The 24,968-nt window shown below is 43.2% G+C and overlaps 1 protein-coding gene across 1 annotated transcript in view; it reads left to right on the top strand.

Moving 5' to 3' along the window:
- The first annotated feature begins 1,794 nt into the window (after window positions 1–1,794).
- LOC135472947 (thrombospondin type-1 domain-containing protein 4-like) overlaps window positions 1,795–24,968 on the top strand; it is a 166,560-nt gene continuing 143,386 nt past the window's right edge. Inside the window, exon 1 of the mRNA XM_064752688.1 lies at window positions 1,795–2,581. Coding sequence (XP_064608758.1) covers window positions 2,568–2,581 — 14 coding nt within the window. The 5' untranslated portion in view covers window positions 1,795–2,567. The remainder of the gene's footprint in view (window positions 2,582–24,968) is intronic.

The following is a 24,968-nucleotide window of genomic DNA, read 5'->3' as shown; positions in this document are numbered from 1 at the left end:
AGCATTCGTACTTTCTTGAAAAACATGAGGATAAGCACGTACATTCGATGTATAAGCTGTCGCCTATTGCTGCTACATGTTCAGCATTATTTGATTTGACCCACATTATTTGATATGTACACGACGGTGAAGCAGGTCGTAGTACATGTATATAACAACTACACCCACTCCGCAAAGTAACTGTTCATAGATGTAACTGTATTGTTCTCCTATTTTCTAGCATATAGCGTCTTTTTTTCTATTCTTAGTCCAACAACCTGTTGTCAATCAGTGTTTCAAGGACAAAAAAGAAAAACAAAAAAACAAAAAGAGAAAAAAAAATTATCTGTTTTCGCGTAGGAAATAACCCCCCAAAGACGTGACCTACCCCAAAATACTGGTCGCTTTCTTGACAATGATCTTTCTGTCGAATCCAGCAAGTTTAGTATGCGTTCAGTTCGACGAAACATATTTTGGTCAAACTGGCCACAGAAGACTTGGTCGAACTAACTAAAATAACTATAACGGTCTGATCACAAAGAACTAATTTAAAACTGGCCAGTTACCAACTATAAATGTGCAGAAATAATGCATACAATTCATTTAAATTAAATAGCTAAAAACGCTGTGCCTGCTAGTGGAAGAAGGACAGGTGTACTTGCTTATCTGGCAAATCACGGCATGCTACTTGCAGCATAACATTACAATCAGTTTGTCAAACGGAGAAATGCTAATCCTTCCAGTACCAGCACTTCCTTTTCACTTATTTCCAGACCTTGTATTTATAGGTCATTAGGCATCTCCTCAAATGATAAGAATTAACATGAAAGCTAAATAAGTTTGAACTGAGATAACATCTATTACGGTAAAAAAAATTATTCGAAAAATGAACGAAGGATGAAAACAAAAGATAGACATGTATTTTCATCTCTGCACGCAGGTCAATGGATAAAAATGACAAATGATATTTCACTGTTCAGATCCAGTTCAGCCCATGTTTGAATCAAGTTCAGTTCAAATCCATTTTTGAATCAAAACAAAGATGAAGCAAAACGCCAGCTGCATTCTCATTAACCACCTTTGACAGAAGGTGCATCGCCGATGTTTCATCCGTTGACGGATATTTCATTTATCGCAATAAAATGACATCAGGACACTGCGAGCATTCAATTCATTACAAGACATAAAACAGAGAGCTTTTGTGTGTGTTTATATTAGTTTGTGTCAATGATGTCATCTATGACCTCGTGCCCGGTTGAGAAGTTCAGGACAACTCATTACATCTGAGAGGTAAAAAAGCCGAGACGTCTTTGTCACGTACAGTGGTTTAAATTACACTCGACATGTCGCCCCTGCTTCTGTTGTTTTCTAAATCCTCTTATGAATGACGATAAGTGTTTTCAAGCATGAAAAGGAAACACGTTCAAAATGATATTAATTTTTGCAACTAGGGCAAAACAGGTTTTGTGTTTTTTTTTAGACCTGCATCAGGAGCGAGTTGTTCTAAAATAAGCGGAGACATGTAGCTGATATCCCCTTTAGTGGTGCCTGATTGTTAAACATAGCTTATAATTTAATCCCCCAAATGGTTGAGGTAGCAGCTTTGATGTTACCCTTTCATGTGCGTTCTATATGCTGTCTATTATAAACCCTGCTATACTGGGTCTACAAGCCACGTCTTTCACCAATCTACTGCGCATGTCACATCGAGGTGTTTGTCTTAGATAAAGACCAATTTAATCTATAGCACTTTGTCAGCTTTAAAGTTTGCTCTCAATAAGTGCAGGAAATGTCGCTGCATACTGAATTTGCGTAATCTGAGGGAAGTTAAGTCTTCCTTTGCTGCTTTGTTTTTTTACAGATCACAGAAGAAATATATGTAACATAAACAACTGAGACGGAGTTTCTAATCTCACCGTAATATATTTAAACCGTGAACGTTCGTTTCGGCGACCTGGTGGCCGAGGACCATACGGTGTTCACAGTACACTCTAGACCGATGTGATCGGCGCGGCAAGGAAACAGTGATTTTATTGAGTAAGGCTCTATGGACGAAGGGTCACGAGAGTTGTTGTTCGTTAGCGAACCTGCCCTTGGGGTGAAACGAGCTGGGCGGGGAAAGAGGGCAAGTGGTGAAGTGTCTGAAGTAAGGTAGTGTTTTCCGAGTCTCTCCGGCGGGCTGTCGCGTGTAGCGGTGTAAGGGTAAAATCTGAGGGACTATCCCCGGCATACCATGGCCGGCTGAATTACACCCTTACAACAGTTTATCACTAGAGTCGTGGAGCCACGTGCCTCACAGAAAAACACATAGACCCTTCCATGTACAAATGACTGATCACTGATCAGTCAGAAAAACGAAATGACGACGACTTTCCAGCTTTATTAGATTTTACTGCCATTGAAGTGATTTGGACAAGTGTCGGCAGTGTGCATTAGAATTCCATGAAATGAAACAAGGCGAGATTGTGATTGGAGATTACGGAATGATGTTGTGACGAGTATTCACTGCTTACAATCACTGCAGTACTCAGCCTTGTTAACGTGCAAAAGAATAACATTTCAGGCGGCTATTCACTTCAGGGCTGAACATGGAGAATTTACGGTAAGTGGGCATATTACGTTATTTTAAAAAGAAATACCTTAATTTAGGGGGGTTCTTTTATTAAATAACCCCTTCCCACCTCAAATAAACCGCTTCTACTTTTTACCACAAGTCTCTGTTGAGTGTTGACTTTAATATAGGCTATGTAGCTTACCAATCTTCTTTTTGAAGCAGCCAGGTCAGTTTCGATATATGTTTTTTTCTCTTTCTCATCTGAGACTTACAACCCCCCTCCCTCCCCTCCCCACGCGTTCCGTCTACCAGGGTGGTGGAACATCAATTACATGGATTTGTGGGTCACTTTTGCTTCTCCATAATCCCTCGTCCCTCAAGACGTGTCGGGTTAAAAAACTGCGCGTGGGGTGTGAGTTGTATACACAATCAGGAAAACGCAAACATAGCCTCGGTGCGGCTTGCAGTGACGGTTAGTACGGTGTGTCTATAGTCACAGCCCTAACCTGGTGCTCCACTGAACCTGACATTGTGGTGCTGCTGGGAGTACTTGTGGACGGCACTCTTAAAGGGTACACATCCGAATGTTGTCCGCTCACCAAGCCAAGCCTTTTAGTCTGAGACTCCATGGCTTTCCCCCGCATTTTCACATGTAAACCGCAGCCTTTATGTCAACAAGCAAAGCCAGGCCACGCGAGCTTAGCTAGGATAGAATTGAACTAAGCTTGGTTGGAGAGGTAAGCCTACATATAAATAAGCATATCTATAAACATTCAGAATAAATCCCACGCAGCCATGAGGGTGTCAGATTCCTTCATGCTAACTTACCGCTGATAGCCCAGGAAAACATGTTAATGCCATTCCATACAATTATCAGTGGGAAAACCTTGGTGGTGAACGAAGGGTAAAGGACACGGGCTAGTGACGTCATTGAACCTCACTGGTTCAATAATTATATGAACAAAAAAAAAACGAACTAATTGTTACTAAAGGTACGAAAAACGTGTCAGAAAAATGACTTGTGGTTTAAACACTCAAGCCAAATAGTTCACAATTCATGTACTGATATTTTCATGATTGACATTTTAGTGCCATGCTGGTATTGACGCTCTTTTTTCTTCATAAAAGGCAAAAATGCCGTTTTGAAATGCCCTGGTAACAACTGTAGGTTCTCATTTCCATGGTAACAACTGTAGATTCTCATTTCCCTAATAACAACTGTAGATTCTCATTTCCCTGGTAACAACTGTAGATTCTCATTTCCCAGCGAACAAATCTGATTGTAAATACATGGAGAGACACCTATGCATTATTTATTCATCTGCATTTTAAGGTTTAACATGTTTCTGTTAAGTATTTCTTTTTTGTAACTTTTTTAAGAATAGGTATATTTTCTAAATGTGTTATACCACAGTGTAGACAGAAAGCTTGTCACTTGTCTCATTGTGTTTGTCTCTCATCCACTGGATGTGTGGTGGGTTGTGTGTTATACCACAGTGTAGATGGAAAGATTGTCACCAGTCTCATTGTGTTTGTCTCTCAGTCACCGGATGGGTGGTGGGTTGTGTGTTATACCACAGTGTAGACAGAATGATTGTCACCAGTCTCATTGTGTTTGTCTCCCATCCACTGGATGGGTGGTGGGTTGTGTGTTATACCACAGTGTAGACATAAAGCTTGTCACTGGTCTCATTGTGTTTGTCTCTCATCCACTGGATGTGTGGTGGGTTGTGTGTTATACCACAGTGTAGATGGAAAGATTGTCACCAGTCTCATTGTGTTTGTCTCTCAGTCACCGGATGGGTGGTGGGTTGTGTGTTATACCACAGTGTAGACAGAAAGATTGTCACCAGTCTCATTGTGTTTGTCTCCCATCCACTGGATGGGTGGTGGGTTGTGTGTTATACCACAGTGTAGACAGAAAGAATGTCACCAGTCTCATTGTGTTTTGCCTCTCATCAACTGGATGTGTGGTGGGTTGTGTGTTATACCACAGTGTAGACAGAAAGATTGTCACTTGTCTCATTGTGTTTGTCTCTCAGTCACTGGATGGGTGGTGGGTTGTGTGTTATACCACAGTGTAGATGGAAAGATTGTCACTTGTCTCATTGTGTTTGTCTCTCAGTCACCGGATGGGTGGTGGGTTGTGTGTTATACCACAGTGTAGACAGAAAGATTGTCACCAGTCTCATTGTGTTTGTCTCCCATCCACTGGATGGGTGGTGGGTTGTGTGTTATACCACAGTGTAGACAGAAAGATTGTCACCAGTCTCATTGTGTTTGCCTCTCATCAACTGGATGTGTGGTGGGTTGTGTGCTATACTACAGTGTAGACAGAAAGATTGTCACCAGTCTCATTGTGTTTGTCTCCCATCCACTGGATGGGTGGTGGGTTGTGTGTTATACCACAGTGTAGACAGAAAGATAGTCACCAGTCTCATTGTGTTTGTCTCCCATCCACTGGATGGGTGGTGGGTTGTGTGTTATACCACAGTGTAGACAGAAAGATTGTCACCAGTCTCATTGTGTTTGCCTCTCATCCACTGGATGGGTGGTGGGTTGTGTATTATACCACGGTGTAGATGGAAAGATTGTCACCAGTCTCATTTTGTTTGTCTCCCATCCACTGGATGGGTGGTGGGTTGTGTGTTATACCACAGTGTAGATGGAAAGATTGTCACCAGTCTCATTGTGTTTGTCTCTCAGTCACCGGATGGGTGGTGGGTTGTGTGTTATACCACAGTGTAGACAGAAAGATTGTCACCAGTCTCATTGTGTTTGTCTCCCATGCACTGGATGGGTGGTGGGTTGTGTGTTATACCACAGTGTAGACAGAAAGATTGTCACCAGTCTCATTGTGTTTGCCTCTCATCAACTGCATGTGTGGTGGGTTGTGTGTTACACCACAGTGTAGACAGAAAGATTGTCACTTGTGTCATTGTGTTTGTCTCTCAGTCACTGGATGGGTGGTGGGTTGTGTGTTATACCACAGTGTAGATGGAAAGATTGTCACCAGTCTCATTGTGTTTGTCTCTCAGTCACCGGATGGGTGGTGGGTTGTGTGTTATACCACAGTGTAGACAGAAAGATTGTCACCAGTCTCATTGTGTTTGTCTCCCATCCACTGGATGGGTGGTGGGTTGTGTGTTATACCACAGTGTAGACAGAAAGCTTGTCACCAGTCTCATTGTGTTTGTCTCCCATCCACTGGATGGGTGGTGGGTTGTGTGTTATACCACAGTGTAGACAGAAAGCTTGTCACCAGTCTTATTGTGTTTGTCTCCCATCCACTGGATGGGTGGTGAGTTGTGTGTTATACCACAGTGTAGATGGAAAGCTTGTCACCAGTCTCATTGTGTTTGTCTCTCAGTCACTGGATGGGTGGTGGGTTGTGTGTTATACCACAGTGTAGACAGAAAGCTTGTCACCAGTCTTATTGTGTTTGTCTCTCATCCACTGGATGGGTGGTAGGTTGTGTGTTATACCACAGTGTAGATGGAAAGATTGTCACCAGTCTCATTGTGTTTGCCTCTCATTGACCGGATGGGTGGTGGGTTGTGTGTTATACCAGAGTGAAGACAGAAAGATTGTCACCAGTCTCATTGTGTTTTTCTCTCAGTCACCGGATGGGTGGTGGGTTGTGTGTTATACCAGAGTGAAGACAGAAAGATTGTCACCAGTCTCATTGTGTTTGTCTCCCATCCACTGGATGGGTGGTGGGTTGTGTGTTATACCACAGTGTAGACATAAAGCTTGTCACTGGTCTCATTGTGTTTGTCTCTCATCCACTGGATGGGTGGGTGGTGGGTTGTGTGTTATACCACAGTGTAGACAGAAAGCTTGTCACCAGTCTCATTGTGTTTGTCTCCCATCCACTGGATGGGTGGTGGGTTGTGTGTTATACCAGAGTGAAGACAGAAAGATTGTCACCAGTCTCATTGTGTTTTTCTCTCAGTCACCGGATGCGTGGTGGGTTGTGTGTTATACCAGAGTGAAGACAGAAAGATTGTCACCAGTCTCATTGTGTTTGTCTCCCATCCACTGGATGGGTGGTGGGTTGTGTGTTATACCACAGTGTAGACATAAAGCTTGTCACTGGTCTCATTGTGTTTGTCTCTCATCCACTGGATGGGTGGTGGGTTGTGTGTTATACCACAGTGTAGACAGAAAGATTGTCACCAGTCTCATTGTGTTTGTCTCCCATCCACTGGATGGGTGGTGGGTTGTGTGTTATACCACAGTGTAGACAGAAAGCTTGTCACCAGTCTCATTGTGTTTGTCTCCCATCTAGTGGATGGGTGGTGGGCTGTGTTTTATACCACAATGTAGACAGAAAGCTTGTCACTTGTCTCATTGTGTTTGTCTCCCATCCACTGGATGGGTGGTGGGTTATGTGTAGACAGAAAGATTGTCACCAGTCTGATTGTGTTTGTCTCCCATCCACTGGATGGGTGGTGGGTTGTGTGTTATACCACAGTGTAGACAGAAAGCTTGTCACCAGTCTCATTGTGTTTGCCTCTCATCCACCGGATGGGTGGTAGGTTGTGTGTTATACCACAGTGTAGACCGAAAGCTTGTCACCAGTCTCATTGTGTTTGTCTCCCATGCACTGGATGGGTGGTGGTTTGTGTGTTATACCATAGTGTAGACAGAGAGCTTGTCACCAGTCTCATTGTGTTTGTCTCTCAGTCACTGGATGGGTGTTGGGTTGTGTGTTATACCACAGTGTAGACAGAAAGCTTGTCACCAGTCTTATTGTGTTTGTCTCCCATTCACTGGATGGGTGGTGGGTTGTGTGTTATACCACAGTGTAGATGGAAAGATTGTCACTTGTATCATTGTGTTTGTCTCTCATCCACTGGATGGGTGGGTGGTGGGTTGTGTGTTATACCACAGTGTAGACAGAAAGCTTGTCACCAGTCTCATTGTGTTTGTCTCCCATCCACTGGATGGGTGGTGGGTTGTGTGTTATACCAGAGTGAAGACAGAAAGATTGTCACCAGTCTCATTGTGTTTGTCTCCCATCCACTGGATGGGTGGTGGGTTGTGTGTTATACCACAGTGTAGACATAAAGCTTGTCACTTGTCTCATTGTGTTTGTCTCTCATCCACTGGATGGGTGGTGGGTTGTGTGTTATACCACAGTGTAGACAGAAAGATTGTCACCAGTCTCATTGTGTTTGTCTCCCATCCACTGGATGGGTGGTGGGTTATGTGTTATACCACAGTGTAGACAGAAAGCTTGTCACCAGTCTCATTGTGTTTGTCTCCCATCTAGTGGATGGGTGGTGGGCTGTGTGTTATACCACAGTGTAGACAGAAAGCTTGTCACTTGTCTCATTGTGTTTGTCTCCCATCCACTGGATGGGTGGTGGGTTATGTGTAGACAGAAAGATTGTCACCAGTCTGATTGTGTTTGTCTCCCATCCACTGGATGGGTGGTGGGTTGTGTGTTATACCACAGTGTAGACAGAAAGCTTGTCACCAGTCTTATTGTGTTTGTCTCCCATCCACTGGATGGGTGGTGGGTTATGTGTTATACCACAGTGTAGACCGAAAGCTTGTCACCAGTCTTACTGTGTTTGTCTCCCATCCACTGGATGGGTGGTGGGTTGTGTGTTATACCACAGTGTAGACAGAAAGCTTGTCACCAGTCTCATTGTGTTTGTCTCCCATCCACTGGATGGGTGGTGGGTTGTGTGTTATACCACAGTGTAGACAGAAAGATTGTCACGAGTCTCATTGTGTTTGTCTCTCATCCACTGGATGGGTGGTGGGTTGTGTGTTATACCACAGTGTAGATGGAAAGATTGTCACCAGTCTCATTGTGTTTGCCTCTCATTGACCGGATGGGTGGTGGGTTGTGTGTTATACCACAGTGTAGACAGAAAGCTTGTCACCAGTCTCATTGTGTTTGTCTCCCATCCACTGGATGGGTGGTGGGTTGTGTGTTATACCACAGTGTAGACAGAAAGCTTGTCACCAGTCTTATTGTGTTTGTCTCCCATCCACTGGATGGGTGGTGGGTTGTGTATTATACCACAGTGTAGATGGAAAGATTGTCACCAGTCTCATTGTGTTTGCCTCTCATCCACTGGATGGGTGGTGAGTTGTGTGTTATACCACAGTGTAGACAGAAAGATTGTCACCAGTCTCATTGTGTTTGTCTCCCATGCACTGGATGGGTGGTGGGTTGTGTGTTATACCACAGTGTAGACAGAAAGCTTGTCACTTGTCTCATTGTGTTTGTCTCCCATCCACTGGATGGGTGGTGGGTTGTGTGTTATACCACAGTGAAGACAGAAAGATTGACACTTGTCTCATTGTGTTTGTCTCCCATCCACTGGATGGGTGGTGGGTTGTGTGTTATACCACAGTGTAGACATAGAGCTTGTCACTTGTCTCATTGTGTTTATCTCCGATTCAATGTCTTGTCTGTAACTTTAATTACATCTGTTTTTATATCTTACACTTAATTTGACATTTGACGCTCTCAAGAGCACATTTATCAGTGACTACATGTTGTGAAGAAGGTAATTTGGAGCGTGATGTGAACATTAACAATATAGATACGTGGTGTACAACTGTCTTAGCCCCTGAGTGTGTCTGTGAGCAACCAGATCAACAGCTGACATATTATGTCATGCAAAGAAAATAGAACACCACATAGATTGTGCTCTGTCGACAATGATACAACAGCCGAATACATCAATCAATCAATCAATAAATCTGTAAATCATTGAGTCTATCAAGTAATGAATCAGTCTTACCTGAATATTGAACGAGGCGTTTAAAATTCATTCTTGGAGTTGTTTGCAACGTCTCGTTAATGCTTTGGACAAAATGATGTACCCGACGCGAAAAGTTCTTGTCTCTTCTAAAACACACATGCCAGAGGAACATATCAGTCGGTTTGCTTCCGTCGTCATATGTACACCTGCCTAATATATGTACGTATCTAATAGCGCTATTCAGTTTACCACTTTCTTTCAATTTACCACTTCCGACGACCTATGAATTTACCACTTCCGAGGACCTTTCAATTTACCACTTCCGAAGAACTTTCAATTTACCACTTCCAAGGACCTATCACTTTATCACTTTCCTGGTGACTTTACCACTTCCTGCGGAATTTCCATTTACCACTTCCTAGAAACTTTCAATTTACCACTTCCGAAGACCTATCAATTTACCCCTTCCGAGAACCTATCAATTTACCACTTTCTGCGGATTCTCAATTTACCACTTCTTTAGGACTTTCAATTTACCACTTCCGAGGACCTATCAATTTACCACTTCCGAGAACCTATCAGTTTACCACTTCCTGGGGACTTTCAATTTACCACTCCTTTGGGACTTTCAATTTACCACTTCCGAGGACCTTTCAAATTACCACTTCCTGGGGACTTTCAATTTACCACTTCCGAGGACCTTTCAATTTACCACTTCTTGGAAACTTTCAATTTACCACTTCCTGGGGATTTTCAATTTGCAACTTTCCATGAATATAGAAAGGCTTATTTTTTTTATATTTTTTTGGATTCTGTAATAGTTCAGCTTCTCTATCAAATTCATGGCTCACATTTGTTGTCTTAAGCCTGAGAGAGCGAATTGCTGTTGTGTTAATATTGCCTTAGGCCTCAGCGTGAAACGTGGTTATCACGTGTCAAGTGACCCGTGACAGTGACACCACGTCTGTGTAGCTAACACTCCCAGCAGTAGTTTTTTATTCGTGCCATTCAGTCGTAGGAATGAGCAGTATATTGTGTTCAAGACGCCATATTTGTGCGCAAGGGGTGTCACGATACAAAGCACTAGCGAGTAGGCGTATACTCTTGTATGCCTGTATGGCCCACTGAACGATCATCGCAATAAATAAAAAATGCATTTGTCAATTAACCTTGCATACGACGTGTATGTGTGTATTCACGAGGCGCATGTCTGTCTGTATTCATGGAGTGGCACCTTGCATACGAAGCGCATGTCTGTCTGTATTCATGGAGTGGCGCCTTCCATACGACGCTCATGTCTGTCTGTATTCATAGAGTGGCACCTTGCGTACGAGGCGCATGTCTGTCTGTATTCATGGAGTGGCACCTTCCATACGACGCTCATGTCTGCCTGTATTCATGGAGTGGCACCTTGCGTACGAGGCGCATGTCTGTCTGTATTCATGGAGTGGCACCTTCCATACGACGCTCATGTCTGCCTGTATTCATGGAGTGGCACCTTGCATACGAGGCGCATGTCTGTCTGTATTCATGGAGTGGCGCCTTACATACGGTACCTCATCATGTGTACCTCATCATATGTACCTCATCATGTGTACCTCATCATGTGTACCGCATCATGTGTACCTCATCATATGCACATCATCATGCATACCTCATCATGTGTACCATACCATATGTACCTCATCATGCACACCTCATCATGTGTACCGCATCATGCCTACCTCACCATGTGTGCCTCATCATGCGTTCCTCATCATGTGTACCTCATTATATTTGCCTCATTATGTGTACCTAACCATATGTACCTCATCATGCGTACCTTATCATGCATACCTCACCTCATCATGGGTATCTCGCCATGCGTACCTCATCATGTGTACCACATCATGAGTACCTCATCTTGTGTACGGGAGGGGATCTTGGTGTGCTACCTAAATTCTCCACTGACCTAAGAGGGCATGACACACCGTAACATGTCCAGAATACAGTTGTTACTCGTTAAAGACTTCGTAGCTTGTCTTCTGAATAGTCTGGTGATGTTCTCACAGGTGAGGCCATTTCAAAGACACCTTTCAGAGCGTAGCCCGCCGAGGACAAGCTTTTTATTATTTAATACAAGATCAGTACAAGATGTAGATGTTTATCTACTATACAGCGCTTACAGCCCGGGAGTTGCATAAAAGCCATCAAGTGTGATTGGGGTTAATGTGTCGCGACAGGCACGTACTCTATGGGACCTGAGCCACAAAACCCTTTTGTCTAATTTCGTCGCGTCCAAATAGCCCGTCTGCTCTATCTCGATTTGCGAAACACTGACCGGAATACAAGCGCTCAAGGTTCAAGAGGTGTCGTCTGCTTCTTCAGTTGACAGGAGCCACTCGTTTCCCGCCAAAACCTCGCACAACTCATCACCAGTCACACTGGGCCCCACGGGGACAAGATACTTGTACCTTATTGTACACGCGGGCAGAGCAAACATCCAACACCCAAGAGTGTCAGTACATGGACGGTGTCCCGAAATTGAATCATTCGATTGTTTATTACAAGCTTTGTTGGTTGTGGTTGGCCTTATGCCCCACGTTCCTAATCCACCGAGGAGACCATGGTAAAGTGGTTAATCGGGAGAGTGAACTCGGAGATTTGACACTTACTACAGGCTTGTGTGGGAGAGACTGCCGCTGCTTAGAGTATTTGCGTTCTTGCTAAAACCGCGGTGCTGGTAATTTTGCCCTTGTTTACTTAAATGTCTATGGTCTAGATAGCTTAACATCTAGTCAACGGAATGCGTGACTTGGTCGGGATTTAGCCCTTGTTACTTCGCCACAGAGTTCCCCGTTGTGAAAATTGCTGCAAAGGTAAATAAATCTGAAGATTTTAATTGTACTGTGCGAGTGCCCAAATTTATGACGTCTTTGAACTCCTCTGACAGAAAACGGACCTCATTGTCAAACCCTTTGTACGGGCTCACCGCGCCTCTGCACAACTCCGGCTCGAATTTCACCTATAACATATTTGATAAGAAAGAATTACGTATGTATATACATGTAACATATTTTATTCACGACAAGAGTAAACATGGGCTTACAAAGTTTCTCTCCATCAGACACTTTTGGAAATTAAATTCCGCTGATGATGTAGCTTTTTTACCTCGTTGAACTAAAACTCCCCATGAGCGGTTATGTCATGGAATTCTCGTCGAATCTAAAGAAAACCTCACAACTCGGTGTTTATGTCATGCCCTAGTGTCAGTATGATCGTTCAGGCCTGGTAATACGACATGGCAATATAAAGATAAAAATGTGCCACAGGCTTAATAATGAGCTATATTCAGCATGGCTTACGTAACCTTTGTAATGGCAGTCATTAACCACCTGCTGTAGCCGAACAGAATTATCATTAGGCTCTTTTCGCAATGTATTTTCAACATGCTCATACAAACTATACTTGTTGTCAACAGGGCTGAACCCCACGCATTGTTCATAGAGAGAGCAACGTGTCAATGCCACAAAATGTATCCTTCATACCTAGGGCCACGTGTCAACGCCACAAAAGGTATCGTACACATTTTGGGCCACGTGTCAACGCCACAAATGGTATCGTACACACCCTGGTCCACGTGTCAACGCCACAAAATGTATTCTTCATACCTAGGGTCACGTGTCAACGCCACAAAAGTTATCGTACAAACCTTGGACCACGTGTCAACGCAACGAACGGTATCGTCATACCTAGGGTCACGTGTCAACGGCACGCAACAAATTCTGGCTGCTGTCTTAAAGACATTTTAGAAACAAATAGACCTTATTGCAACTGGCTGTATAATCTATATATGGAGTCTGCCCAACGCGGCGTTACTGTTTGTGACTGGCTGTGGAGTCTATCTATAGAGTCTGCCCGACGCGGCGTTACGTCAGTGTCGGCCTGTTTGCGACTAGCGGTAGAGTCTGTATATGGAGTTTGCCCGACGCGGCTTTACGTCAGTGTTGGTCTGTTTGCAACAATCCATAGGGCCTATATATGGAATCTGAACGACGCGGCTTTACGTCATTGACGGTATGTTTGCGACTAGCTGTAGAGTCTATATATGGAGTCTGCCCAACGCGTCTTTACGTCAGTGTCGGTCTGTTTGCAACAAGCTGCAGAGTCTATGTATGAAGTCTGCCTGAGGCGGCTTTACGTCAGTGTCGACCTGTTTGTGACAAACTGTAGAGTCTATATATAAAGTCTGCCCGACACGTCTTTGCTTGTCACACCCACGGAAAGCTGTTAGTTTCTAGGTAGATATACGTTCCTATGGCCTAAATCCCTCATTACAGAATGGTTGGATTTATACAGGTGTATATTTCTGGTTATGAAATCATCCAGAGTCCACTGACGGCTCAACAGAAACTCTAAGAAGATAATGTCCTGTGTGACGTTCCATTTCGATATTTTACAGGGGGCCGTTTTACAGGAGTCTGGGGATGAGCTGCGTGGGCAGGGGGCTGCGGAACAGCCCCTATTGTGGGGGTGAAGACTCCGCTGTCCTACTATATATGGGTCAGTTTCCTTACGGTTGATGACAGTGATGACACCTAGTGTCAGTGAGAAGATATCACATGATTTATGATGTGTCAGGACGTACTACTATTGTCAGAATTTCGGTGAAGTAATCTTGATATATGAGACACAATCCTTGCCTACGGTGGCATCTACTTCACACACAGATTTTGTCGGACGGTTGACGTAGGTCCGCTCCAGAGGTGAACACTTCCATCAGCACAAAACTGACAACAAACCAGGTGTGTTGACAAATGCCTGTTGTACTAGTTTAATGATGGCTCGTACTCGGTTTACAGATTCGGCTTCTACCAAGCAATCATCTTTGAGTTTAGTGCATAGGAAAAAGACGGCAATGATGACCATTCGCTCCCCAGGCACCTCCTTCGACCATTTATATGGGAGAATTTCAGAATACAGTATTATACATGTAGATTGGTCAACAAAATCGTATGCTAATTAACTAATAGAAAATTTTGCAGCTGATATAAATGGCCCATTGGGTTTAAAAAGGATTCAATTAATGTTGTTATTATTACATAAATAAACTGACAGCCAAAAGAAACTTTACCATAGATTTAATGGCTCAAATTTGTAATAACGCAAAACAATAATGTTTAGGTCATCCACGTCCGAAGTAAGGAAATGTACAGCAGCCCATATAGCCATCACATGTGCTCTGCGCGACTCGTGCTGCACGGACTCTGGACTTGAGATGCTGGTAAAGGACACCACGTGGATGATGGCGAAGAAATAGCAGAACAATCGGACGTAAAATGTCTTCCACGTAACGCCGAGCTGTTCCCATCGATGATCACCATTCCCTCCCCATACCACCACTCCCCACCACCATACGGTAACACATCCTGAACGTAATCTAGGGCCGTTCATCCGCCTCTTCGACGGTATACACGCTGTCATCCATCAGCTCTGAACAGACAGAACGGCTTTCATCTGTAAAGACGACCCGTTGCCATTCACGTCACAGCCAACGTCGTACAATTAGGGCCCACCTCAACATATGACGATGATGTTGGGCCGTCAGTAACTGCCCTCTGATTGGTCGATAAGCCCTTCGTGATCCCGGAGTTCCGCTGACACTGTCTGCCGACTGAGCCGATGACCTAATGCATTCAGCGATGATGACGTCACAGTCATTAAGCGATTTCGCACATGCAAGGCACGCAAGTGCCTGTCTTCCCTAGGCGTGATGACCCTGGATCTGCCTGTTCTGGGCCTGTCTGATGTCCGTCCTGTCTGTCTTTTGGGCTGCATAAGATTTCTAACGGTTAAACGAGAACAGCCAAAAGTTTTTGCAATGTCAGCATGAGTGGTTCTCATAGCCAGTCCGTCGTGGTACTACTTTTTTCGAACACTGTGCAAATCTTACATACTGGCTTTAACGTTTTATACACTTTTGTCCTCTCGGTTTCGGCCCGTCCACGGGTCACGTGGTTTTAGAACTTTTCTCTTTCTGTTGCAGCGGATTGCTATGGGCTTACATGTAGCTTTCCCCATATGGGAATATGATTTTTACTGGATTAATCAGACCAATTCGCTGAAAACGTTTGTTAAATTTTCTTGGACGTTAGTTTATTCAGTTTGATTGGAGATTTACGTCATACTCCTGGATGGTATGTGGTTTGAATCAGACTGATAGCCTGGGAGATCAGCGATACAGTTGTATTGGGGTGTCATGACACACGTCAGGCTATTATGTGATACAGTTGTATTGAAGTGTCATGATACACACTAGGCTGTTATGTGATACAGTTGTATTGGAATGTTATGGTACACGTCAGGCTATTATGTGATACAGTTCTATTGAAGTGTCATGCTACACGTCAGGCTGTTATGTGATACAGTTGTATTGGAGTGTCATGCTACACGTCAGGCTATTACGTGATACAGTTGTATTGGAGTGTCATGATACACGTCAGGCTATTACGTGATACAGTTGTATTGGAGTGTCATGCTACACCTCAGGCTGTTATGTGATACAGTTGTATAGGAGTGTTATGGTACACGTCAGGCTAGTATGTGATGCAGTTGTATTGGAGTGTTATGATACACGTCAGGCTTTTACGTGATGCAGGTATATTGGAGTGTCATGCTACACGTCAGGCTGTTATGTGATACAGTTGTATTGGAGTGTGATGATACACGTCAGGCTATTATTTGATAAGTTGTATTGGAATGTCATCGTACACGTCAGGCTTTTACGTGATACAGTTGTCTTGCAGTGTCATGACACACGTCAGGCTCTTATGTGATACAGTTTTTTTGGAGTGTTATGAAACACGTCAGGCTATTATGTGATGCAGTTGTATTGGAGTGTCATGATACACGCCAGGTAATTACGTGATACATTTGTGTTGGAGTGTCATGCTACACGTCAAGCTATTATGTGATACAGTTGTATTGGAGTGTCATGCTAGACGTCAGGCTGTTATTTGATACAGTTGTATTGGAGTGCCATGCTACACGCCAGGGAATTACGTGATACATTTGTGTTGGAGTGTCATGACACACGTCAGGCTATTATGTGATACAGTTGTATTGGAGTGTCATGACACACGTCAGGCTGTTATGTGATACAATTGTATTGGAGTGTCATTGTACAGGCCAGACTATTATATGATACATTTATGTCGGAGTGTCATGATACACACCAGGATTTTATGTGATACAGTTGTATTGGAGTGTCATGACACACATCAGGCTTTTATATGATACAGTTGTATTGGATTGTCATGACACACATCAGGCTTTTACGTGATACAGTTGTATTGGAGTGTCATGATACACATCAGGCTTTTGTGTGATGCAGTTGTATTTGGGTTGATGTGTGCCTGGGAATTATGTAATAGCATTCTCCAGTGTCCATATACATTGATCAGAGCACTGTGGACTGGATGACCACGTATCACTCAGGCAAACACGACAGTATGATGGTTGACAACTTGATGCAGCTGTGTATGGTGTGTATGTAAGCTCTTGTGTTGTGGGATGACTTTACAGTACATATCAATTACCTCAACAACGCGCAGTGGCCGACGAAGTTATAATGGTTTGGCCCTTGGAAAATAGACCCATTTCTAAAATGTTAAGCGCTGTCAGAATCTGTGACTTTCCCATTTGTCTCTGATTGCTTTCAACTTCAGAGAGAGAACGTGATGTCTAGGTAGCTGTGCTGCACATCGAGGACTAATGTTTGATAATGGGGATGGGAGTGGGGTGGGGATAGCCCTGAGCCGTGTTGGACACGGTATAGAGATTGTTCTCTGGTCCACACTGGCATATGAGAAACACAAATTGACATTTGCTAGAAAAGTCAGTGTACAAATATAGCAAATGTATTATATCAGATATCAGCAGAAGTGAGAGATAACTTAGCCGACAAGACAGACCAACACCGTCGACTTATCGTGAATTAAGTAAATTGTTTGGCTCATTTCGCTTTGGGCTGCATGCTTTTTACCCCTCCCGTTAGCAGGCTGAAGGTACCATACCCTCCCCAAGGAACCATGTCCACGTATATTAGGGAACCATTTTCCATGATAACTTTGTTCATCTTCCGCAGGTAACCTTGTTCATCTTACCCAGGTAACCTTGTTCGCCTTCTCCAGGTAACCTTGTTCATCTTACCCAGGTAACCTTGTCCATCTTCTCCAGGTAACCTTGTTCATCTTACCCAGGTAACCTTGTTCATCTTCTCCAGGTAACCTTGTTCATCTTACCCAGGTAGCCTTGTCCAGTTTCCCCAGGTAAACTTGTCCACCTTCCCAGGTAACCTTGTTCATCTTCCCCAGGTAACCTTGTCCAATTTCCCCACGTAAACTTGTCCACCTTCCCCAGGTAACCTTGTTCATCTTACCCAGGTAACCTTGTCCAGTTTCCCCAGGTAACCTTGTCCATCTTCTCCAGGTAACCTTGTTCATCTTCCTCAGGTAACGTTGTCCATATTCTCCAGGTAACCTTGTTCATCTTACCCAGGTAACCTTGTTCATCTTACCCAGGTAACCTTGTTCATCTTACCCAGGTAACCTTGTCCAGTTTCCCCGGGTAACCTTGTCCATCTTCTCCAGGTAACCTTGTTCATCTTACCCAGGTAACCTTGTCCATCTTCTCCAGGTAACCTTGTCCAGTTTCCCCAGGTAAACTTGTCCACCTTCCTCAGGTAACGTTGTCCATCTTCTCCAGGTAACCTTGTTCATCTTAACCAGGTAACCTTGTCCAGTTTCCCCAGGTAAACTTGTCTACCTTCCCAGGTAACCTTGTCCATCTTTCCCAGAGTCCGTAGTTTTCTTAATTTCTGCGCACTTCAGGGTGGATACGTGAAAACTCAGTTTCACAGATCCACTCAAGGGATAAATTCACGAAATTGTAATTTGCAAATTTTCATTCGGTTTTTAGTGGCAAATCATATGAATTCCTTCTCTCGGTCCAATTATTCTTGTCAGTTCTACAAACCTCCTCATGTTTTGGGCTCTTGAAGTTAAGATATTCAAGGTATTTAGTTTTGGTACATACGTGAAATGCAGAGCGTGTCTCAAAGAGGCCTAGTCTATTCGTCATTATCACAACAGACCCACGTATGACTTCCTTCGCGTTTGCAATATTTTCGACTTTCACGTTTTCACTATACCAAATTACGTATTTGATATTGTGTGCCATTGAAGATTCAACAAAACTGGTGGAAGGTTTGGTTGGCAATTCCGAAATTCCACGAGCCGTATTCCCAGGACTGCAGCTATTAGCTAGGAGATTTTGCCTCCGCTCGAGGCATGCACACGAAACCATGGCTACAATCCCAAGGATGCCTGCCAAACTGTACCTTATTATACTTTATTCTGTGGTGCTAATTTAGAAAGTTTGTTTAAAGGAGAAGAAAACATAAAAATGATGCTAAAATCAGATGAAAGAGAGTCAAAACTTATTTGCAAATATGATTTTTAATATTTTTTTGGATTTTTTTTTCAAGAAAACAGGGTATTTGAAAATATTTTTGTATGGTGGGTATTTGGGACCAACTTTTGTTATTTATCGTTGTTGCATAATAATGTTCTGAATAAGGATGTGATGTTTGTCTATTAAATTTATTTGAATGTAAATTTGTTGTTTATATCGAAATATATGCATTTAACCTAAATTATGATAATATTTGTGGACATATTAAAAATATAAATATGATCCAAATTGAAGTTTAATACATTTGTTGGCTGAAAAGAACAAATTCTAGTGCAAAAATATTATTAAACCTATGTTACATCCTCATTTATTAAACAAATACTATAAATACCAAAAGGTGGTCCCAAACACCCACCATACAAAAATTATTTTCAAGTAAAAAATTGGAAAAAATTTTGAAGACTACATTAAGGAATAACTTTTCGCACTCTTTCATCTAAACTTTATGTCATTTTTATATTTTCTGCACCTTTAAAATTCGGGCAAATTATGCAAAGACCCTCGGATCAATGCTGTCTGCTGCCAGATGCAACGAATCTTATCGTGTTACAAACGGAGGAATGTTTTCGAGAAGGGCCAAGTAGGAAAAAGGTCTAATTTTTTCGCACCATCTATTCGTTGACCCGCACCGCGTCATTCATCAGTTGTGTATAACAGGCACTTTGGAGTCATAAAAAGTACTTGTAGAACACAGCAGTATTGTATTATTATTCTCCTGTTGTCTCACGTGTGTGCGGTATTCATATAGAGACTTCGATAGAATGAGTAGACTCTATTGTGGTACTTCGGTGTTTCATCCGAACATAACGTTGCCCTCGCCATAGACGATAGACACGATCTTGTCCTCATCACAAACAACACACACAGTTTTGTCCTCACAACAAACGATAGGCACAAACTTGTCCTCACCACAGACGATAGACATAACCTTGTCCTCAACATGGCCCGTAAACACAACATTGTCTTTGCAACAGCCAGTAGACACAACCTTGTCCTCACCACAGACGATGGACACAACCTTGTCCTCAACATAGCCCGTAAACACAACATTGTCTTTGCAACAGCCAGTAGACACAGCCTTGTCCTCACAACAGACGAGAGACACAACCGTGTCCTCATCACAGACGATAGACACAACCTTGTCCTCACCACAGACGATAGACACAACCTTGCCCTCTTCACAGCTGGTAGACACAACATTGTGTTTGCCACAGCCGGTAGACACAGCCTTGTCCTCACCACAGACGAGAGACACAACCTTGCCCTCGTCACAGACGACAGACACAATCTAGCCTTCAGCACAGACGACAGACACAATATTGCCTTCAGCACAGACGAAAGACACAACCTTGTCTCACCACAGACGACAGACACAATCTAGCCTTCAGCACAGACGACAGACACAATATTGCCCTCACCACAGACGATAGACACAACTTTGTCCTCACCACAGACGATAGACACAACCTTGCCCTCTCCACAGACGACAGACACAATCTTGCCTTCAGGACAGACGATAGACACAACCTTGTCCTCACCACAGACGACAGACACGACCTTGCCTTCACCACAGAAGATAGACACAACCTTGCCCTCACCACAGACGATAGACACAACCTTGTCCTCAACATAGCTGATAGACACAACATTGTGTTTGCCACAGCCGGTAGACACAACCTTGTCCTCACCACAGACGACAGGCACAACCTTGCCCTCACCACAGACGATAGACACAACCTTATCCTCAACATAGCTGGTAGACACAAGATTGTGTTTGCCACGGTCGGTAGACACAGCCTTGTCCTGACTATAGCTGGAAGACACAGCCTTATACTCAATACAGCTGGTAGACACAACCTTATCCTCACCACAGCTGGTAGAAACAGCCTTATTCTCACTACAGCAGGTAGACACAGCCTCATCCTCACTACAGCTGGTAGACACGGCGTTATCCTCACTACTGCCTTTAGACACAACCTTGTACTTACTCTAGCTGGTAGACCTTATCCTCACCACGGCGGGTAGGCACAGCGTTATCCTCACTGCAGCAGGTAGACAAGGCCTATCCTCACTACAGCTAGTAGACAGCCTTATGTTCACTACAGCTAGTAGAAAACCTTATCCTCACTACAGCTAGTAGACAGCCTTATCCTCACCACATTTGGTAGACACAACCTCATCCTCACCACAAACGAGACACAGCCTTATCCTCACCACAGCCGGCAGAAACAGCCTTATCCTCACCACAGCCCGTAGACACAGCCTTATCCTCACTACAGTTGGTATACACGGCCTTATCCTCGCTACAGCTGGTAGACACAACCTCATCCTCACTACAGTCGGTGGACACAGTCTTATCCTCACCACAGCTGATAGACAGCCTTATCCTCACCACAGCCCGCAGACACAGTCTTATCCTCAACACATCTGGTAGACACAGCCTTATCCTCACCACAGCCGGTAGATACAGTCTTGTTCTCACCACAGCCGCTAGACAGTCTTATCCTCACCACAGTCCGATGGTTGTTGGATCGGACGTTATGTTAAACTGCATTTTTAAAGTTACCGATGGTTATTGGATCTGATGTAGTGTTTCGCTGCATTTTTAGACTGACCGATGGTTTTTGGATCGGACGTAATGTTAAGATGCGTTTTTTGAGTGACCGATGGATGTTGGATCGGACACAGTGTTAAGCTGCATTTTTAGAGTGACCGATGGCTGCTGGATCGGACGCTATGTTAAACTCTGTTTTTAAAGTGACCGATGTTTGTTGGATCGGACGTAATGTTAAGCTGCATTTTTAGAGTGACCGATGGTTTTTGGATCGGACGTAATGTTCAGCTGCGTTTCTGGAGTGACCGATGGCTGTTGAATCTGACGTAGTAAAAAGCTGCGTTTTTAGAGTGACTGATGGTTGGATCGGACGTAAAGTTAAGCTGTATTTTTAGAGTGACCGATGGTTGTTGGATTGGACGTAATGTTAAGCTGCATTTTTAGAGTGACCGATGGTTGTTGGATCGGACGTAATGTTAAGCTGCGTCTTTTGAGTGACCGATAGGTGTTGGATCGGATGTAATGTTAAGCTGCATTTGACCGATATTCGTTGGATAGGACGTAGTAAAAAGCTGCATTTCTGGAGTTGATTTGGCGTAACATTATTATAAAGATGTCTTTTTGTGTAGAACCAACAGGAACAAAAATGATGTTTCCTCATCCAGTTTACATTAAAGGTTCTATCTAAAGTTTACCTGTTTTTATCAGACTTGGATCTAGTTTCGGAAGCCAACAGAGCTATATTGTCGATAGGGTTACTTGCCATAGGCGGAATTCAAAGAACGACAACTACATCCGGCCACAAACAGGGCTGACACAAGATATACACAGATACACCCATTTCTAAATAGAATATCAATCACGTCGTATTGTACACAGAGCTGTATTCTATTACCAAGTATGCCACTTTGAGGACTGCTATCAGTCAAACTGTTACCTTACTTAATGTAAGCATTTAGCATTGGCAGGAATTGTAAGAATTAAACCCTGACAGTGTTCGAATATCACCGGTTATGTGTGAACAAATAGCCATTCCCACACGAGGTCGTCGCCATTGTTCAGCCTTAAAAACACATGCTACCATATGTCCATTTTAGACCAGATGTGCCCGGTACTTGGTCAGCCACCATTGTTAAAGCTCAGACCAGAGTCCGGTATGACTGACGTAAAGTACACTGTCTGAATAAAAACGTTAAGTGTTTACCATACGTTAGATTGGCCGAAACATTAGCCGTTCCTCACAATAGGTAGTGGTCAGGCCCCTAAAAGCGTCCAGCCTTTCTGCTTCCGGTCTGCCATGTCCAGCTTCAGCTCAGACTAGCCTCGCATTCAACATTCTCTCATCTGACTGTTAACACATTTCTGTGCTCAGAAATTTGTTCACGACAGTTTCCTGTTACCATAAAGTAAATGATTGTCCTTATAAAAGGGTGGTGTTTTGAAACATGTTTCCGAGCTGGAGACGATTGGCCATGAGCAGACGTAGATCCGATCTTCCGGAAATGTGGAGAAAGTAAGTGTTTAGTTCTAATAAAGATTAGAGATAATTCTACTGATTATTATTCTAATAGAGGGCAGTTCTGATGATTATGGGGATATTCTACTGTACATGGTAGTTCTGATGATTATGGCGATATTCTGCTGTACATGGTAGTTCTGATGATTATGGAGATATTCTACTGTACATGGTAGTTCTGATGATTATGGCGATATTCTGCTGTACAGGGTAGTTCTGATGATTATGGAGATATTCTACTGTACAGGATAGTTCTGATGATTATGGGGATATTCTATTGTACAGGGTAGTTCTGATGATTATGGGGATATTCTACGGTACAGGGTAGTTCTGATGATTATGGGGATATTCTACTGTACATGGTAGTTCTGATGATTATGGGGATATTCTACTGTACATGGTAGTTCTGATGATTATGGAGATATTCTACTGTACAGGGTATTATGGCGATATTCTGCTGTACAGGGTAGTTCTGATGATTATGGGGATATTCTGCTGCACAGGGAAGTTCTGATGATTATGGGGATATTCTATTGTACAGGGTAGTTCTGATGATTATGGGGATATTCTACGGTACAGGGTAGTTCTGATGATTATGGAGATATTCTACTGTACAGGGTACCTCTGATGATTATGGGGATATTCTACTGTACAGGGTAGTTCTGATGATTATGGAGATATTCTACTGTACAGGATAGTTCTGATGATTATGGAGATATTCTACTGTACAGGGTAGTTCTGATTGATTATGGGGATATTCTACGGTAGTAGGTAGTTCTGATTGATTATGGGGATATTCTACGGTAGTAGGTAGTTCTGATTGATTATGGGGATATTCTACGGTAGTAGGTTAGTCTTAAACTGATGCAGATAATTCTGCTCTTGCACGTTTGACAATCCTTGGACATTTTGCTATCTGAGTGGAGATTTCGTCTTGAGGTATTACACTGTCTGAGTGGAGATTTTACTTGAGGTATTACACTGTCTGAGTGGAGATTTGTCTTGGCGTATTACACTGTTTGACTAGAGATTTCGACTTGGGGTATTACACTGTCTGACTAGAGATAGTATGGGCGAATTGCACTGATGACTGGAGATTTCGTCTGGGCGTATTACACTGACTGGAGATTTCGTCTGAGCGTATTACACTGTTTGACTGGAGATTTCGTCTTGGCGTATTACACTGTTTGACTGGAGATTTCGTCTTGGCGTATTACACTGTCTGACTGGAGATTTCGTCTTGGAGTATTACACTGTCTGACTTGAGATTTCGTCTGAGCGTATTACACTGTCTAACTGGAGATTTCGTCTTGGCGTATTACTCTGTTTTAGCTGCTCAAGCACACGGCGTTTTGCTCTTTGCTTTAGTGCGTTTTAACCGCTGACTTAAGTAATCGGTTTCAACTGCTTAAAGGGTTAATGTCCAGATTATGCTACTGGTTCTAATTATTAATGTTGTAATTGTTTAAATATTGCGTTAAGGGTAGAAACGAAATTATAGCTAAGCCCATCAAATACAATAGATTTATCGCCGGTTATGATTCAGTGGGTGACGTTATAGCTTATGACGCTGACATCTCTGGTCAGACTTCAGATTTTGAGTTTTCAGGCGTTGAACTGGATCTTTGCACAGGCCTATCCACCCGCACAGGCTTTATCCTGTGCTACACTGTACATTTCATGTGTTTGTCTTTTACATTTAATATTTATATACTATTCTTTCCCTCTGTCCGCCTCACAATAAATATCATTCCATGGCCCGAGGTATTCTAAACGCACACCTAGATGAGATGACAACTGCATGTTCCTTTCGGCATTCCGAATAGCCCATGCCTATATAGTCGTGTACAAATATGTGGATGTCGGCGTTAGAGATTTGAGATCTATCAGTCATAGCTGAGGTTCACCTTCAAGTTTTAGTCAACTGTGGCTCCCTTAATATCCACTGTGGCTCCTTTAGTAGTCCACTGTGGCTCCCTTAGTAGTCCATTGTGGCTTCCTTAGTAGTCCATTGTGGCTTCCTTAGTAGTCCATTGTGGCTCCCTTAGTAGTCCATTCTTGTTCTGTAAATACACGCCTTCAAGGGGGTGAGATCGCCTGGAAGCTTGAAAGAATGTCATA

The sequence above is a fragment of the Liolophura sinensis genome, chromosome 8 (genome assembly GCF_032854445.1).
Source record: "Liolophura sinensis isolate JHLJ2023 chromosome 8, CUHK_Ljap_v2, whole genome shotgun sequence".
In the NCBI taxonomy this organism is placed as follows: Eukaryota; Metazoa; Mollusca; class Polyplacophora; order Chitonida; family Chitonidae; genus Liolophura; species Liolophura sinensis.
Note: the sequence above shows the minus strand (reverse complement) of the source record. Positions and strands in the feature narration are given on the sequence as shown.